At 37.6% G+C, this 19816-nt stretch overlaps 1 protein-coding gene across 1 annotated transcript; it reads left to right on the forward strand.

Moving 5' to 3' along the window:
* Positions 1-469: 469 nt before the first annotated feature.
* On the forward strand, positions 470-1929 carry LOC131070796 (aquaporin NIP1-1-like). Its single transcript, XM_059214332.1, has 5 exons — positions 470-505; positions 730-951; positions 1092-1220; positions 1621-1691; positions 1779-1929. Exons 1-5 carry the CDS (start codon positions 470-472, stop codon positions 1927-1929), a joined length of 609 nt encoding a protein of 202 aa, XP_059070315.1.
* Positions 1930-19816: the final 17887 nt, after the last annotated feature.

Consider the following 19816-nt stretch of genomic DNA (forward strand, 5'->3'; position numbering starts at 1 on the left):
GGTCACCAAAATCCCTTGAGAATTGAAACCCAACAGTCACATCTGTTTATTTACATAATAAAATCTAAAACTATGAAAATTTCAAAAAAACTATATGAAATTTTGTCCTAACTTTAACTAGGCATAACTTTGTACTCCGGACTTGAAATTATGAGCTGTTTAACTCGTTGGAAAGGTCTCCAAGAGCTTAAGGCAAAGTCCTGAAAGAACGCCTATGATACCATTCTAAGGGACAGGCCAAAGTTTCAAGGGCTGAAAATGCCCCAAAGGCCTTCAAAAACGCCAAATACTAACATATAGAAAAACTAGAAAAAATATGAACATATTATTTTCAATATTTTAAATCTGTTTCTGATCTGATGAACTTCAAAATCAAGGTTCTCCACATATAAATAGCATGCTGTACACAAGGAAATATCATAAAAGCTAAATTGCAGACCATCTAGTAAGGAGTAGAAGGATTTTCACCATGGAAAAGCAAAGCAGGACACCCTCTTCAGTGGCCGTATACTATCTTGAGGAGCAGCAATGTTTCTCCTCACACAAACAAGCCAAACATGGAAGAAGTGAAAGCTACTAAAGCAAACATTATTTTCAGAGAGGCTAAAATCTACAAAAAAGGTAAAACCAATAAAATATAGAAGGACAGTATCTATATATATATAGATTCAATTGATTTGTTTTGTTTCTCGAGATTGTCTAATGCAATCATGCAATTTTTGTATATAGGCTGCAGCAGAGTTGGTGGGAACTTTTATCTTAGTGTTTGCCGGGTGTGGAGGAATTATGGTGGAAGCCAGAGATGAAGTCTTAACTTACGTTGGGGTTAACGCTATTTTTGGGCTGGTTATAATGGCGATGATATACTCTTTGGGACATATCTCTGGTGCTCACATAAATCCTTCTGCCAGTCTTGCTTTCTCAGCCGTGGTAAGACTTTCTGTTAAGGAGGTGAGTTAATCCAACATACTAAGTGCAAAACAAGATTCCAAATATAACAGATAGGATTGGATGAATCCGTGCTTAAATATTTGTTTTTCTCTTCTTTGTCCTAATCTGATACTTTCTTTGTATGCTTGTGATATTGTCAGCTGCCCATTTATATTGTATCTCAGATTGCGGGTGCCACAGCAGCTGCAGCTCTACTCCATGAAATAATTACAAACACATCCATTAATGTTGCTGTCACTGTTCCTGTGGGAAATCCTTTTGCATCACTGGTGGTGGAATTCATCATTACCTTCATGCTAAAGCAGTAAGTCAGACAATTTATCAAAACTCTACCGATCCCATCAACATATTAGAACATAAGACAGTTTTAAATATTCTATCATTATCACATGTTCTTTATGAATTCAATTGTGTAAGCTTTGTTTTATATCAATGATATGGATCATAGAAATATGATCCATCATCAAACTAATAAATATAATTTTAAACTTTAACGAAAAAAATCTTAAAAATAAATCCGATTATTACTCTGAACCATAAAAGTATGAGGTCTTTGATGTTCAATCATTTTAGATACAAAGTAAACAGTTCATGTATTACAGTCCTCTAGTTAGTGTTTTATTCCACTGTAATATCTAACAATCAGCTTAACGATGCTTTATTCTGCAGCATGGTCAAAAGGCAGGGATTGCTGTGGGTGGTATAGCAGCTTGTAATGGTTTATTAGCTGGGTATGCATGGTACTGACAATGAAGTGTTTTAGAATTTCATTATGTTTTAGATGGAGTATGTTTGGACTACTGAAATTGAGAATGTTTTACATGCAGGACTCTCTCAGGATGTTCGATGAACCCAGCAAGATCGCTGGGCCCTGCACTGATAGCAGGCAAGTATAACGATCTCGGGGTATATATTGTTGGACCTGTTTCTGGTGCCATTTGTGGAGCTTGGTTCTATAAGGCTATTACTATAGCCTAATAGATAGAGGTTTCTGAATTCTTCTCTAATGGAAAATGGATGGTTGGTAACCATGGCAATGTGGTGATAGTGTCTATTTATAGGTATGATAATTTTATTTAAAAAAAAATTAAAAAAAAATACAGACCCACCATCCCACCATTGGATCTATTTCTATAATCAATATATTCTAGATCTACTGATTGTTTGGGAAGAAAATCATATTGAAAAGATTTAATTGAACTTGTAGAATATAGAAAGAAATTCATGTTTTATATATATATATATATATATCTACATTCTAGATCTACTGATTGTTTGGGAAGAAAATCATATTGAAAAGATTTAATTGAACTTGTAGAATATAGAAAGAAATTCATGTTTTAATTGAACTTGTAGAATATAGAAAGAAATTCATGTTATATATATATATACTTTCTATTTTAGGTTTTTCTTCTGATTAATATTATCATAGTATAAATTTAGGTATTTCATCATTTTATTAAAATACATGTGGATTTTAGCATAGTGATTACAAGATGGAACAATCTTTCTATCTTATCATAGAAGATTAAATGAGTGCTCCAAAAAATTACTAATAAAATATTTTAAGAGAAAAATTCTATTTCAATTTAAGTTTTTCATATTTTTATTAAATTATGTGGATTGTAGTATAGTTGAATTACAAGGTTTAATATTCAATCTTTCTATACCAAAGAAGATTAAATGAATGGCCCATAAAATTATTAATAAATATATATTATGTAAAACTTTGTAATTTTTAATTCAATGGACAAAAATTAATATAATAAGTTAAATTGTAAAAATAAAGAGTGAACAATATAAATATATCTATAATGAAAATTTGTTAGAAATTATAAATTAGTTATCCTCTCATACTAAAATAATTAGCTAAAAAGAGTAAAATCCAATGCTAAAAGCATAATAACCATTCCCTGGAGTTTATTAATATTTGTTGGAGAAGTTATTATCCCTTGAAGTTGTACACACTTCAATCGATCAACCAAGAAACTATCCAACCATGCACGAGAATGTTGCAACTTAAGCAATGAAGAACAATGAAGATCAAAGAGAAAGTCTTGAGATTAACTTGCAATGAATTGCTATGTTACAATGTACAAATGAGATTTCTTATATAGGCAAGAGGCTAGATAATTAAGAGCATAGGTAATGCCATGATGTGGCTCAATGAGATGAGAGAGTAGGGGGGAGTAGGTACAACTACCCTATAACAAAATTAAATGCATAAAACTAACTCATCTCTATCTAGAATGACACCTAAGATAACTAACAATGTTAAATGATTGCGTCATGTGACAAATAAAGCTATCCTAAGTAAACTTAATTAGAGTATAAAATAAATTTAATTTACTCCAACAATATTTACTCTTCAAACAACATGGTTGAAAGATTAATCTCTAGCATGGTATTTCTTAATCTCTTCCCACTGCTTTGTGGATCATGTATGGGGATTTTAATATGTCCAAGATCACATTTAATAAATATAGTGACCATAAAATGTACTAGAAAAATAGCAATATAGAGAGACATGCTATCATATGTGCAACAAATTAGAGATTTTGGATCCTAATTTTGGTCATTATCATTATAATTGTTTGCGGTATAAGTGGAAAACTCTACACTTAGTTGCAAAAAGGTTCTCAAACTATTTATCAATTCCATTTTGTTAGGTTATCTTATCTTTTTCTTCACCAATTAAGTCCACCACCTTGGAGCTCCATTGTGTAACATGTAGTTGGAAGCACTTCCATTTTCATCAATGATATAACTATGTGTAGCTAAGCATAACTAATACAAGTAAATTGTTGATAGTCACATAGTCTATGGAGGCCAAAACAAATCCCACCTTCATTCATTCAAAATTGGGGACGATTTCTCCTAAAAAATGTTTGCAATCCCCGCATGATTGCTATCTTTTTGAAAAAAATAAACACATCAAAGAAGGATCATCACTAGTATATATTCAAAGCTTAATAACCATCTCTAATACAAAAATACCTCATGGACCATGACCACCATTCTATTCACTATCCCCCATGATATCTCCATTAATACAAGCTTGTAGGACCCCCTACCCATTACATGTAAGGACATGTTAGGAACTGAATTTTTATTCTCAACATTATGTCTAAATTATTTTGGTTCTTTTTCCATACATGGCATATTTTACATCACCTTGTTTCTTATGAACAAAAAATATTTCAAAGGAATTTAGAGAATGTCATAGAATGCACTTGATTTCATGCAACTTCCTCCACACAATCTCATCCAAAAATTTCCTTTATAACATCTAACATGCTCCCACGCAAGTAGAAGAAGGCTATTCTCATCCTTAGGTTGGTCTGATTTCATATAAATACAACTTGGCACAATTACTAGATAATTTCATGACCATGTCCATCACTGTAATACATGATTATATATGCAAGTCAAAGAGGAATGTCCTACAAGAACCATTTAGTTGCAGGTATATAAATTCAAGCCTTTGTTGTATGTAGTGTAATAAATCTACTTATGTTGTGTGTATATGTTTAGTTGTGACTAAAAAATTGTGTCATTAATCCCACACACTCAATAGTCTTATCCACCTAAAAAAAACGTATTCTCATGAGTAAAATCTTATATATATCAATCCTTTGGTTGATAGAAAATCAATCACTCCACTTCCTTTGCAATAGAACTAGTTTGTTTTAAAATTATATATCAAGTCTAGTTTAGTCCATGGTTATGAAAAATATTATTGATTTTTTGGTCTTAGTTTTCTATTTTAGATGAGGATGATGACAACCAAAGTGTCTTTGTAGATAGTTCAATTGTGTCTATAGACTACACAATTTAACTAAATTGTATGTGACTAGGAAATTGAAGGCTTTTTCTTGATTATTGGTTCCTAGCAAGAGCTACATGGAAGTCATCTTGATTACATTTTTATTTTATCCCTTATCATGCACCCTACACTTGATGATCGTGGAGGTTCACTTTCGAATTCCCATCGAAGTTTACGTTGTAGTGTCTAAGTGGTTGGTTAGCCATGTTATGTTTTCTAATGTATTATATTAGCATAATATTAGGTTTCTCACCTTAGGATAATTTCAAGTGTAAGTTTACAATGTGTAATAATACATCTATCTTATCTTGAAGGATAAAATGTATGAAAAAATTTAATATTAAATTATGTTAAAGGGAAGAGTTGCAACTTTTGATTTCGTTGACAAAAACTGGTATAATAAGAGGTTAATTATAAAATTAAATATCACACATTGTGGTTTTGATAAAGTATAAAAAATTACGAATACTTATTCTCCTATTCTAAAATAACTTGCTAAAGAGTACAATCCACTCAAGTAATCAATTTATTTAGTATTATCAAACACATTAATTATATTATGGTCGTCTAGCCACTTATGGAGCTCATGATTTAGGTAAGGCAATTTTAGTCAGAATATTCAGATTTCATATAAACTCGTTCAACTAGGAGTAATTAGTCACCCTAATGAATTATATCTAGAAAATATGGATGCTCCAATATAATGAAATTTTTGGAATCCCTTTGTGGATCAACATTATACTTTGTAGAAGTAATTATGGGATCTTAGAACATGTCTTTGTAACTCTATGTGCTGAAAGGACTTGGTATTTTGGATTGTTATATTGGACATCCTAGACGCTATTAACATCAATGATGTAAATATGTAACTTAGTCAAAGTTACATAGAAAGATACATAATTTAGATTGATGTTTCACCTTAACAACTAGGATATAATATCATTAATATATTGTTCTTAAATCACTATAGAATCATGAGTATATAAAAAAACTCTCACCTGTCCTATTATATGTAATTTGATAGATGGATAAGTGATTAGTTGACAAGGAAGGTATCATAATGTCAATTTAGAATACCTTAGAATTTTTCTATTACAAAATATACCTATTTTAGTTTCCATTATTGTGGTATGTTTCTAGGATTCACTTCATCCCATGCCAAGTCTCTTCCTTAGTCTAGATTGGTGCCTACTTCATATTGTAAGTGATTTATTATTTTTTGTGAGGATCGATATGGGTAGTAGATCCAAGTAGTTATTCTCACTATGCTTTTTCTAATTCTGGGTTTCCACATATATTTGGTGTTCTTTGTGTGGATGTGTGTTGATTAAATGCATTATCATTAAGAAAATATTAGTAAAATATTGCTTTGATAATTTGGGGTTTATATTTGGCGAAAGTTGTTAATGACAATTAATATTAATTTAGTTGAAATTGTTATATATTGATGCACAACCCCCAAGCTTAGTATATTGTGTGCTCTTCATACTAAACCTAAGGAAATCCTATTTTCTCTTCAATTTTGGTAAACCCATCCAATCCCATATATTTCAACCTTTTATATGGTTTCTAATTCACATTTTTAGGTCTAATATAGTTCTAATTTTGAAATAACTTTAGCCTTATAAATGGTTTGATTATTATATTCTCATAAAGTTTGAATTCGGTTTAGGCATGCATAGTGAGTTATATTTGGTTCTACCTTCCCATCCTTGATTTCTCCTATTAAGTTTTTGCACCCGTTAAGAGTTTAATTTTTGGCTGAAATTTATACTCACTTATTTTAGATTGTGATATATTTCTATCTTTTATATCATATGACACACCTATCCTTGATACATTAAGAAATATTATATATCTACATGTATTTCCAATAAAGATATTTTTCTATCATATATTGTCTCCTCGCTCTCTCATTGAGTTAGTACATATCCTATATTACTAGAGGTGCTATATGTTTGTGCACATTCCTTGATGGTCACATGCCTTCTCATAATAATCATCATATATTATATAATGATATTGTAACGTCATAAATTGTACGCACTTGCTAAAGCAGTACAATTTAACACCTAGTTTAGCACCCGCCTTGGCGCAGTTGCATTTTGCATTACATTTCCCCTTTAGCACTTAATTAATCAAATTAATTAGGTCTAAAGGTTCTATTTCATCATTTTCCACATCATAAAGTCGGCCCCTTCCATTAAAGCGTGCCCCTTTCATTTTATTCTTCCAATACATCACTTAAATCAAAAACCCTAATTAGGCCCTATTCTGAGCTTGGGGGCTTGATTTCGGGGGTCAAAACATCTCGAAATCACCTGTAACTTCGGGATTCTCTCTAAAATCATCATATCTGACGGCCCTGAAAATTTGGTGAAAAGTTGTCGGGACCGTGGCGCCCGGAGTGCACACGGTCCCAGACATTTTTCCCAAAATTTTAGGAGCGCGATCCAATCATAAAATAAAGCTTAACCCCAAGAAATTGGCGGGATATTCAATCTCTAGGTCGGCCAAAAGACGAAATTATGACCTAGGGTTTCATACATAAGAGCTCTCTTTTCTCATTTGAAGGGATCCAAATTTTGTTTTCAGGAACCTCATATGCAGCGAAAGAGCAGAACTTTGAAGACTTCAACAACTTTCAACATCCCTCTATCAAGCATTTATCAAATCCATTCATCCATTTAGGGCTTGGAAGACATTGGAGAACAATAGGAGATTACCGACTGAAGATTGGCTTGTACTCCTCCCTTGAGGGTTGGGTATGATTTCATATTGTTTTCATGTCTTTGCATAAGCTTCAATATCTCATTTATCCATGCTTTAGATCACTTTGCATCTTGATTTAGAGCATTTACATTATCATTTACAAGCAATTAGGGTTTACTTTCTAGGTTGCTCTAGTTTGCTTACTTGCATTTTAGATCTTGCACACACATTACTTTTACAATACAACTTGGCTATTCGTGGAGGTGGAAATCACCGAAGCGGGGGTTTGACTAAGGCAAAACCCTATATAGCCGCCCAAACACCTTTTTCAGATATAAGTGCAGGTTTCGAGACTCAGACGACGCCGCAGGTTGCAGATCTGGAAGAAGCAGGTCGAGACAGCACCCCACACCAAATTGCAGAGTAGAATACCAGGACAGGGGCATGGGGCGCCCTGGTCCTGTCAGGACAGGGGCGCTGGGTGCCCTGGTCCCTGGGACAGAGGCGCTGGGCGCCCTGGTCCTCCTGACAGACAACATTTCAGACAGTTTTCCAGAGTGCAAAACAGTGGTTCCAGGTGCAGTTTCAGGTGCAGAATCAGGACAGTGGCGCCCGCGCCCCCATCCTGAACATTTCCACTCAGATTTTGACTCCGGGTACGCATTTGCATTCTTGTCTTATCTTTGTATTTACAGCTTTCCATTGTTTAAGTTCAATTTTTCAATCTTGTTATTAGTTCATACTTGCATTTTAGGGTTAGGAATTGGACTTGCATAATCTTACCTTTCAAATACAACGAAGGAATAGGAATCCTAATAGGTAGCCCATGGCTCTCTCTTTCACAAAAAGAAGTAGCCAATTGTGTGATACCTCTAGGCTCTTTCGTATTCCGTAATGTGTGACAAGAGGTAGGATTAGGGCATGATAACCTAGTCTCGCTTTTTCCCTCACACATTTTGGTGAACCCGACGTGAATCTATCATTGCTTCTTCTTGCATTGCATTTGTTAGGTCTAGATCTAGATTTAGTGTGTTTTTATTTCATTTTCATTAAAAAAAGAAAAAAAGAAAAAAAAAAGAAAAGAAAAAAAGAAAAAAAAGAAAAAAGTGTGTTTCTAATTTCATGCAACTTTAATTTCAAAATGTCGGACTTTTATTTGCAAAATGTTCATACTTATGATGATTATTATGAGTATAGCCAAGATGAATTAGATGAAGCTTTAGATGAGTTTTTGAACCCTAAAGATGTCAAACCTTCATTTTACCAAAAACTCATAAACCTTGTTACTATGCCATTTCGTTGTGATGAGAAAGATAAGTTGAATGAGTCCTCTCAAGGGTACATTCCTATCAACTCTTCCACTAAATCTAGTAACATGGTTGTTTTCAACAATCCCCTCTATGAGGAGATGTCTCCTTTTGAATCAAAAGATAAACCTTTTAATAGATATGATCATGGTTTGTTGGATGATGCTCTTGATGACTTTGTGGCTTTATCAAAATCTTTAAACAAGAACAAGACTTCTAAATTAGTTAACATAATAAACTTGAATGAGCATAAAAAGCCTCTCTTTGAAGTCCAAGGTGCTTATCCTTCTCCCACCTTTCAAAGTCCTAAATCACCTCTCCTTACTATCCAAGGAGGGTATGATCATGATTCCTTTCGTACTCCGAATAAACCAATCATCACCGTGCAAGGAAGAAAACCTGTAAGTCCTTATAGTTATGCCAAGCAAATAACTAGAGAGAGTTATCATGCGGTTGCCCATACTTACCATACCAAAAATAATAGGTAGCCTAGTCCTCCTCATGTTATTCCAGTTTCTCTTCCGAATCCTCAACCAATTCTTCCGCAAGCTCCACGTATTTAACACGTTCTTAGTAAGGAATATGATCTCATAGAACAACTTAAAGTTACCCCTGCTAAGATATCCCTTTGGGATTTGATTCAAACTTCTTCCACTCATCATGGAATGTTACAAGATGCCTTGAAAGATTTGAATGTTCCTCCACCGAATACATCTAGTAATATAGCATCTTTGGTTAACTCTGTGATGAATCCTAAAGCTCAAATTGTGTTTACCCAAGATGAGTTGCCTATAGTGAAATCCAACATCAGTATGATCCCTTGATGATTGTGGTTATCATGAAAGACACTGCTATAAGACGAACACTAGTAGATAATGGCTCTGGTCTTAATGTGTGTAGCATTAATCTTTTGCATAAGATGAATGTGGATACATCCCTAATTGAGCTGGACTCTCGTCCTATTCGAGGCTTTGATAATGTGGCTAAGACTTCATTAGGTACTATCACCTTACCCATCACAGTGGGGCCTGTAACTTTGCCTACTCCTATCCATGTTATGTCAGGAAATCTAACATACAACTTGTTATTAGGGAGACCTTGGATTCACAGTATGCAAGCTGTCCCCTCTACATTGCACAGACAAGTTAAGTTTATCTACAACAATAAGACATATACCTTGATAGGTGACACCAATTTTCAAGCTTGTTTGCAAACATCTACTTCCAAAGGGGGTGCCTCTAAGCCGCCCTCGTCTAGTGGTGACTCTTTAAACAAGATACCTATCGATGAGTCCTCGCTCTCTGATGATCAAAATTCTTTGGATGAGTCTGGAGCTCCTGAAGAAGACTCTTCTCGACTTGAAACTACACATAAGAAGGATTTTGATCCTGAGAAGGTTCTCGCAGATGACGATTGGGGATCCCTTGATTTTAATCCCACCTTTGTAGGTGAATATAAGGTTCCTTCTAGAGAGCTTAAAGTTGAAAAGAAGGAAGAAGCTAAAAATCAATCAACATTACCTGAACCTATGAGTAATAATTTTGTGGCTGCTTCTCAAACTTCTTCTCCCCGCACCTCTAATTCTAAAGAGTTTGATTCTTTGTCTTATGAAAAACCGCCTTCTCTTTCTGAAATGGCTGATCGTTATGGTCGTGGTTTTCACATTTTTGCTAAGCATGGGTACCATGGAAATGGTTGTGGCGCTCATGAACAAGGAATAAAGGTTCCTCTAGAGAATAATATTCACAACCATGCCTTTGGACTTGGCTATAATCCCTGTAAGCGCACTAAAGCTTCTAAGAGACCATGTATTAGTGTTAATACTATTTCTACATCTCTATCAATGCAACACCCTGAGTACATTGATGAGGATCCTTCGTGTGCTTGTGCTTTTGATGTTTTCCCTACCGATGATGCTTTAGCTGAATTTTTAGGAGCATATGATACTCTTCCTCGTTATCATCACAATAGGGGACTCCCTTATTGTTTGAACACTGAAGCCTATTTTGGAAAAGAGACGGATAACGATGAGATTGTGAAAGAATTCCCTCAGCTAAAGGATACTCCTCAACAAAGTAATCTTCTCATAAGTGACACCACTAATGTTAAGATGGATCCTTGCAATGAAGAAAAAGTTATTAAAATTGGAAAATGTTTGGATGAAGAGGAACAAAAACAATATGAAGATTTATTGCATGAATTCCCCGAGATCTTTGCTTGGACATACTCTGACATGCCTGGTATAGATCCTAAGATTGTTACTCATAACATTGTCTTAGATCCTGATGCTAAGCCTGTGAAACAAAAGATTCAAAAAATGAATCCTAAGGTGGCTCTGCTTGTTAAGGCTGAAATTGAAAAGTTATTGGAGGCTGGGTTTATCCGCCCTATTGATTATTCCCCATGGATTTCAAATATTGTCGCTGTGGCTAAACCAGATAATAAAATAAGAATGTGTACTGATTTCCAAGATTTAAATAAGGCTTCTTTAAAAGATGATTTCCCTCTTCCGAACATTGACATGATAGTTGATTCTACGACAGGACATGCCTTGTTATCCTTCATTGATGGTTTTTCAGGATACAATCAAATTTTCATTAACCCTCAAGATCAATTCAAAACTGCTTTCACCACTCCTTGGGGTACGTTTTGTTGGATAATGATGCCTTTTGGACTTAAAAACGCCGGTGCAACTTATCAACGAGCGATGACCCTTATCTTTCACGATTACATGCATAAGATTCTAGAAGGCTATGTTGATGATGTTTTAGCCAAATCCATTCTTCGCATAGATCATATTAAGATCCTTCGTCAAATCTTTGAAAGGATTCATAAATATCACATGCGCTTGAATCCCTGAAAATGTGTTTTTGGTGTGGATAGTGGAAAACTATTAGGATTCATAGTTTCGCATCGTGGGATTCAGGTGGATACTAAGAAAATAGATGCTATTGTCAACATGCCACCTCCTAGAAATGTGTCTCAACTCAAAAGCTTACAAGGAAAAATTCAAGCTATTCGTAGGTTTGTATCTCAACTTGCGGATCGTACTTTTCCTTTCACTCAACTTCTCAAAAAGAATGTCACTTTTCAATGGAATGAGGATTGTCAGCAAGCATTTGAAGATTTAAAAATGTATTTGGCTAATCCTCCTATCCTTCGACCGGCTGAACCTTCTAAACCCTTCCTTCTTTATACGGCTACGTCCTCTCATGCTCTCGCAGCATTATTGGCACAACATGATAAAGATGGTAAGGAGTGTCCGGTTTATTATATAAGTCGTACCTTACTCGATCATGAGACCCGATATTCTGCGATAGAAAGACAATGCTTGGCCTTGGTGTTTGCGACTCAGAAATTGAGACATTATCTCTTAAACTCAGAAGTCCACGTCATGGTAAAGTTTGATCCGTTGAAGCATCTTTTCTCTAAAACTGATTTATCAGGATGCCTAGCTAAGTGGGTTATGATGTTAACTGAATTTGACCTTAAATTTGTTTCACAAAGAGCAATTAAAGGGCAAGCGTTGACCGATCACCTAGCTGAGGCCCCTTCACCTTTCTCCTTCCCTAACCCTGAGTCTTTTCCTGATGACTTCATTCTTTGTACAGAGAAAGATGAAACTTGGGAGTTATACTTTGATGGCTCTAAGTGTCGTACGGGATCGGGGGCAGGTGTTGTTCTGATTTCTCCTACAAAGAAGTCTATTCCCTTATCTTATCATCTCAATTTCCTATGTACTAATAACATTGCTGAGTATGAGGCTCTTATAGCAGGAATAAAGGCAGCCTTAGCTCTGAATATAAAACACATACATATTTTTGGAGATTCTCAACTGATTATAAGACAAGTAACAGGACTGTATCAAGCAAAACAAGACAAGTTATCACAATATAAAGACCTTGCTATCTCTTTGTTACAAAAATTTGATTCTTACACCATAGAACCTGTTCCTCGAAAAGATAATCGACATGCGGACGCAATGGCATGTGTGGCTTCTCTTGTATCTTTAGAGGACCCTGTGGTTGATCTTAAATTTGTTATTCACAACCTTACTTCTCCAGCTATTGTAGATGATTCCAGCCTGGTGACATGTTGCGACTTCATAGACTCAGATGAATGGTACTCGCATATCGTAAGATACTTGACTGATGGTACCTTTCCTGATTCCGCCAATAGGAACACCAGGGCTAGAGTTCGCAAGTTGTCTGCTAGGTATATCATTCTTTCTAATGTTCTTTACCGAAGGGGTTATAACGGTCTTCTCCTTCGCTGTCTTAACAAATCAGAAATCCCTATTGCTCTTGAAGAGGCGCATTCAGGTGCCTGTGGGGGGCATTTTGGAGGTAAATCCTTGGTTCAAAGATTACTGCGTATGGGATATTATTGGCAAACTATGCAGCAGGATTCTTTTCCATTTGTTAAGAAATGTCATCAATGTCAACAACACAATAATTTGATTCATGCTCCTGCCCAAGAACTCCGTTCTCAGGTAGCCTCTTGGCCTTTCTCAGCATGGGGGTTGGATCTCGTCGGTAAAATCTCTCCTCCTTCATCTCAAGGACATGTTTTCATTATAACTGCAATAGATTACTTCACAAAGTGGGTAGAAGCTGTTCCTCTTCGCTCCACTACAGCTGAAGTGATTTGTCGATTTCTTCTAGAAAACATTATTTCTTGATTTGGGATACCTTCCACTATAATCTCTGATAATGGGACATCATTTAAGAATAAAGACGTGAAGCAATTCCTCGAGAAATATCATATCAAACATCGATTTTCTACACCATACTATCCTCAATCAAATGGTCAAGCCGAATCATCCAATAAAATAATCGAACAAATTCTTCGCAAAACCGTGAATAAGCATGGTAAGGATTGGAGTACTCAGCTAATCTATGCTCTTTGGGCCTACCAAATGAGTGTACGAATTGCCACGGGAACTACTCCTTATAATCTTGTTTATGGTGCTGATGCTATTATGCTTTTAGAATTAGAGATTCCATCACTTAGAGTTTCTCTCAAAGGTATAGTAGATGATGACTCTTACAGAGAACAAAGGCTTCAACAGCTTGAGATGCTTGATGAACAGCGTATCACAAAACTCTACAACGAAGCTATAATGATAAGGTTATTCAACGTTCCTTCTCAGTGGGTGACTTAGTGCTCTATGAGAATCAGCGCAATGTGAATGCCTTACCTGAAGAAAAGGGAAAATTCAGTCCTAATTGGCTTGGACCGTATATTGTTATTGAAGATTATGGATCAGGTGCTTACAAAATAGCGGATGTAGACGGTACGCCTCTTAAAGACCCTATAAACGCTATGCACTTGCGTAGATACTATGCTTAATGCCTCATTCCTTATCATTTATCTATTTCCTTTCTCACTTCTTCAAAATTGGATAATATGTTAACATATCTTTGATTAGAGCAAATAGAATTAAATGATGTTTTGTTTAATCTATATTGCTTCGTTCCTGACAAGCATGTGTCTTTACTTTATGGTTTGTCTTGAATTCATTTATGTAAATTACAAAAGATTTACATTTTCATTATGTTGACATATTATACAATGTTTTTATGTGTTAAGTTGAATCATGTCATGTTGTGTTTAAATTCAAATTAAATCACATTGGTTATATGATTCGTAGGCTTAATACATACTTTCTTCCTTATCATCAATATAGTACTTGATCAAATATTTTAATTAAATCACACATGTATCAATTTAATCATGGAGCATTGAGAAATCAATCACATGGAAATTAAATTCAGAACATACATGTACATCTACCAAATGTATTAACTTTAATCACAATACACATTGTTTAGGCATTAAAGATAACACGTTTGAAACAAAGAAGCATGTATATATATATATGTGTGGATCAATATACAAAGGTAGGTCACTACACATCCAAAATGTGACCTACCCTACATCATAAGATCATCTTCTATCCCTAGGGCTGGTGGCTGGAGAGTGACGACTAGATGCTCCCTCCTGATCCGGCCGTGCAGGTGGACCCATGGGGGTATACCGTGATATAGATCATGAATGGCTCTGAGAGGAATTCCAATGATCCCTATCCATAAGGATAGCGCGATACGAGGTAGCCTCGGCCTGAGCTGCTGCTAGATCACGCTGTGCTCGTTGAAGGTCCTCTGATAGAGCCCGCTCTCTCTCCCTCCATATCTCTACCTGTACTCAAAATGGGGAAAACAAATCATCATGCCGACCCGCGTTCCCTTGAGGTCTATAAGCAACCTGTGAGGAACTAGGGATCTGCGCTGTCGTAGAGATATCTGTCACTGCTTGCTGGATCAAGGAGCGCCACTCCTACACATTAGCTGTAGCAGTAGAATAGATTTTGTGTTAGTACCATTTTATATCATCAAAACATCAATCAATCAATATAAATCTACTATACCTGGATCTCCCTCACGCCAGTAGGGATCATGATATGGTAGCATCTGTGACTGGGAACTACTAGGCTCCCCACGCTCGAGCGATCTATGCACGATAGGTGTAGGTCTCCGTAGTGCCTCGTGTTCCCCCTTTTGGGGAATAACGAGAGGATCTAAGGCTATGATATCATCCCCTGAATGGTGAGGAGCTGCATCTGACTCCTCCTCATCATCTCTATCCTCCTCTTCTTCGTCATCCCCATCCTCATCATCATCTCTCTCCTCCTCGTCGTCATCCTCATCCTCCTCCTGCTTGGCACTAGGCTGATCTCCTATAGGCGGATCAGGACCTCCTACCTCCTCATGATCCTCTCCCTCCTCTGGCTCCTCCGATCTGGATCCCTGATCCTCGTCTTGATCTCCATGCCTCCATGGACCTGGATGGCCTGTCGGGTGATCTGGTGGAAAGATAGGCCCTGGGTATGATCTCACAAACCAGGAATGATACCTGCGCTATGCCCCGGGGTCTGCAGCATAATCAGTGACCACATCCTGATCGGACCCCTCTATATCTGTGATCTTGATATCATCTATCGTCGGTCTCGCTACTGCTCTGGGTCTGGGAAGGACTCGTGAGTGTCGAGTATAGATGGGCACATCGGCTGGGACACACTACTCTAGCCCAAACTGCCTCCATACTCGGTCAAAGTAGAATGGGACTATGATGTGTGGATATCGCCCTCTCAGTAGACGGTTCCTCTGTAGGCATGCTAGCTGTCTCTCCATCCCATCCCATCTGTGCATCTGCAGATATGGTCTCCACACGGTCACCTCGGCTGTCAATCTGTCAACTATCACTCTCCAATACAATAGATCTCCAAATCTCCACTCGCTGGTAAGTGGATAAGCAAATACCCTAGGTCGCTCGCTAGCCGTACTCATCGGATAGCTGACAGGCCTGGTGCATGTAAAGTGCTCAAATATCCACACCTGCAGAAGTGTGCATGTCATCAAGCTGCAACCCTGTCCGAAAACATACTCCTCGAGGTCATGATAGAGATGTGCAAGCATACTCCGACCCCAGGCATATACTCTCCTGTGTCTCTCCATAGCCTTGATGCACCATGTGAGACCTCCATGCATGTGTGTACCTCGCCCATTAGGGCAGATAGCTAGTGCAATGATGGCTATCATAAGATGTCTCATGAGGGGCACCTCTCCTGTGGGGTGTAAGAGCCAGCTGACCATGATACGACCTCTCGTCTTGCTCGGCATGACTCTCCCTATGCAATATACCTGCTCCCTCTGATGATCCTCTACTGACCGATCGGTCGCATATGTCATGGTAGCTCCTCTGATCGGTAGGCGAAGAATGTGGTACACATCCTCAAGTGTCACCATCATCTCCCCTACTAGAAGCTAGAACGTGCATGTGTCAGGATCCCATCGCTCCATGAGTGCCATCAGCATCGTGGGATGAAATCGGATGGCCGGCATAAGAATCATAGACCACAAACCTACTATCGACAATGTGTCTCTCTCTGCCTGAGTAAGTCAGGGAATCTGATCACGCAAACTGCGAAGAATCTGCCCCGCCGTGTGCTCTCTCATGTACGGGAGACCCTGCATCACAAAAACATAACTATAATCAGTACTCAATCATCAAAAATCATTCATGCAAACTATCGAACATCGTATGCTAACCCTGGTATCTCTCGCCAAGTCCTGATTGGGACCATGGCGCCCTATCAGGGACCATGGCGCCCTGAAGGGACCATGGCGCCCCACAGGGACCATGGCGCCCTAAAGGGACCATGGCACCCTGAAGGGACCATGGCGCCCTATGTGGGACCCACGGTCGGGTTCCAGGGCCCGCAAACGATCACAAAGAGTCAAATGCAAAAAATCAAAAGTTAAAGTTTAGTCAACTCACCTCGTCCAGTGGCTCGTCGTCGATCACGGCCTGTCGCATGATCTCAATCCTCGTGGGACGCTCCGGTCGTCATGAAGGCATGATGATGGCTATGTGGGCTCCGTTGCAATGAACAATACTCAGAATCAACAAAGTGACAAGTGCAAATGTCACTTTCAAAGGTATATACTTTCATTCTTTTACATTTACTTTCAAAACCCTAATTTTCCTCTATCACTCATTTCATCATAACTTGAGTTTGGGAGATGCGATTTTCGAACCGTTTGTTGCGTAGGAATCGCATTTTCGTTCCCCTACTCTCGGGATGTTCCAAAAAGTTCTCTGACGAAGCCTTTTCAGTGAACATCCCTCATCAATACTCTCTTACACAATTTGTCGTAAGTAAACATGCTACCCTGTTTCACCTCCCTAATAAGCAAGTCGAAACAGGGGGGGGCATATAGCTACTCGCAAATTTCATCACCTTCCTTAGTAAGCATTAGGTGATTTTGTGATCTAACGTGTGTTTTGTAGGGTGCGGTTCCTAACTGTGTACTACAGATACCGCTGGGGGCTTCGTCTGACAACTTATGGATATATCCTTTTTCAAATAATGTTTACTTTTCTGTACTTTAGCTTGCATATGCACGTAGTACCCATATGACCGCTAAAGTGGGGGCTAAATGTAACATCATAAATTGTACGCACTTGCTAAAGTAGTACAATTTAACACCTAGTTTAGCACCCGCCTTGGCGCAGTTGCATTTTGCATTACATTTCCCCTTTAGCACTTAATTAATCAAATTAATTAGGTCTAAAGGTTCTATTTCATCATTTTCCACATCATAAAGTCGGCCCCTTCCATTAAAGCATGCCCCTTTCATTTTATTCTTCCAATACATCACTTAAATCAAAAACCCTAATTAGGCCCTATTCTGAGCTTGGGGGCTTGATTTCGGGTGTCAAAACATCTCGAAATCACCTGTAACTTCGGGATTCTCTCTAAAATCATCATATCTGACGGCCCTGAAAATTTGGTGAAAAGTTGTCAGGACCGTGGCGCTCGGAGTGCACACGGTCCCGGACATTTTTCCCAAAATTTTAGGAGCGCGATCCAATCATAAAATAAAGCTTAACCCCAAGAAATTGGCGGGATATTCAATCTCTAGGTCAGCCAAAAGACGAAATTACGACCTAGGGTTTCATACATAAGAGCTCTCTTTTCTCATTTGAAGGGATCCAAATTTTGTTTTCAGGAACCTCATATGCAGCGAAAGAGTAGAACTTTGAAGACTTCAACAACTTTCAACATCCCTCTATCAAGCATTTATCAAATCCATTCATCCATTTAGGGCTTGGAAGACATTGGAGAACAATAGGAGATTACCGACTGAAGATTGGCTTGTACTCCTCCCTTGAGGGTTGGGTATGATTTCATATTGTTTTCATGTCTTTGCATAAGCTTCAATATCTCATTTATCCATGCTTTAGATCACTTTGCATCTTGATTTAGAGCATTTACATTATCATTTACAAGCAATTAGGGTTTACTTTCTAGGTTGCTCTAGTTTGCTTACTTGCATTTTAGATCTTGCACACACATTACTTTTACAATACAACTTGGCTATTCGTGGAGGTGGAAATCACCGAAGCGGGGGTTTGACTAAGGCAAAACCCTATATAGCCGCCCAAACACCTTTTTCAGATATAAGTGCAGGTTTCGAGTCTCGGACGACGCCGCAGGTTGCAGATCCGGAAGAAGCAGGTCGAGACAGCACCCACACCAAATTGCAGAGCAGAATACCAGGAAAGGGGCGTGGGGTGCCCTGGTCCTGTCAGGACAGGGGCGCTGGGCACCCTGGTCCCTGGGACAGAGGCGCTGGGCACCCTGGTCCTCCTGACAGACAGCATTTCAGACAGTTTTCCAGAGTGCAAAATAGTGGTTCCAGGTGCAGTTTCAGGTGCAGAATCAGGACAGTGGCACCCGCGCCCCCGTCCCGAACATTTCCACTCAGATTTTGACTCCGGGTACGCATTTGCATTCTTGTCTTATCTTTGTATTTACAGCTTTCCATTGTTTAAGTTCAATTTTTCAATCTTGTTATTAGTTCATACTTGCATTTTAGGGTTAGGAATTGGACTTGCATAATCTTACCTTTCAAATACAACGAAGGAATAGGAATCTTAATAGGTAGCCCGTGGCTCTCTCTTTCACAAAAAGAAGTAGCCAATTGTGTGATACCTCTAGGCTCTTTCGTATTCCGTAATGTGTGACAAGAGGTAGGATTAGGGCATGATAACCTAGGCTCGCTTTTTCCCTCACACAGATATATCATGTGATTTACCCATGCACCACATTAGCATTCCTAGTGATGATACATCTCATACCTGTCATGATAGCTTGATAGATTCATGTGCCATAGATGAAATATCTCCTTTTATATGTGATAATGTCATATATAAAAATCATTATTTTACATATCATGTTAATTCTATAGAAGCTTTTCATTTATATTATTTTCACATAGTGATAGCTTAAACCTTGATGATATTTTAGTATCTTATTATGTTAATTTGCCTTATATTCTACATTATATGATGATATTATGTCTGTAGAATTATTACACTCTGATTATGATTGGTCTAATGATATATATGTATAGCTAGTATTTATATATATAAAATACTAGCTTACAATTTT

Source organism: Cryptomeria japonica, chromosome 11 (genome assembly GCF_030272615.1).
Source record: "Cryptomeria japonica chromosome 11, Sugi_1.0, whole genome shotgun sequence".
Classification (NCBI taxonomy): Eukaryota; Viridiplantae; Streptophyta; class Pinopsida; order Cupressales; family Cupressaceae; genus Cryptomeria; species Cryptomeria japonica.

Excerpts from the sequence above, each read along its gene's own strand:
- LOC131070796 (XM_059214332.1), top strand. The coding sequence starts at position 470 with ATGGAAAAGCAAAGCAGGACACCCTCTTCAGTGGCC. Across the intron at positions 506-729 it reads GGACACCCTCTTCAGTGGCC|GCTGCAGCAGAGTTGGTGGG; the intron begins GTATACTATCTT and ends TTTTGTATATAG. Across the intron at positions 952-1,091 it reads TAAGACTTTCTGTTAAGGAG|CTGCCCATTTATATTGTATC; the intron begins GTGAGTTAATCC and ends TGATATTGTCAG.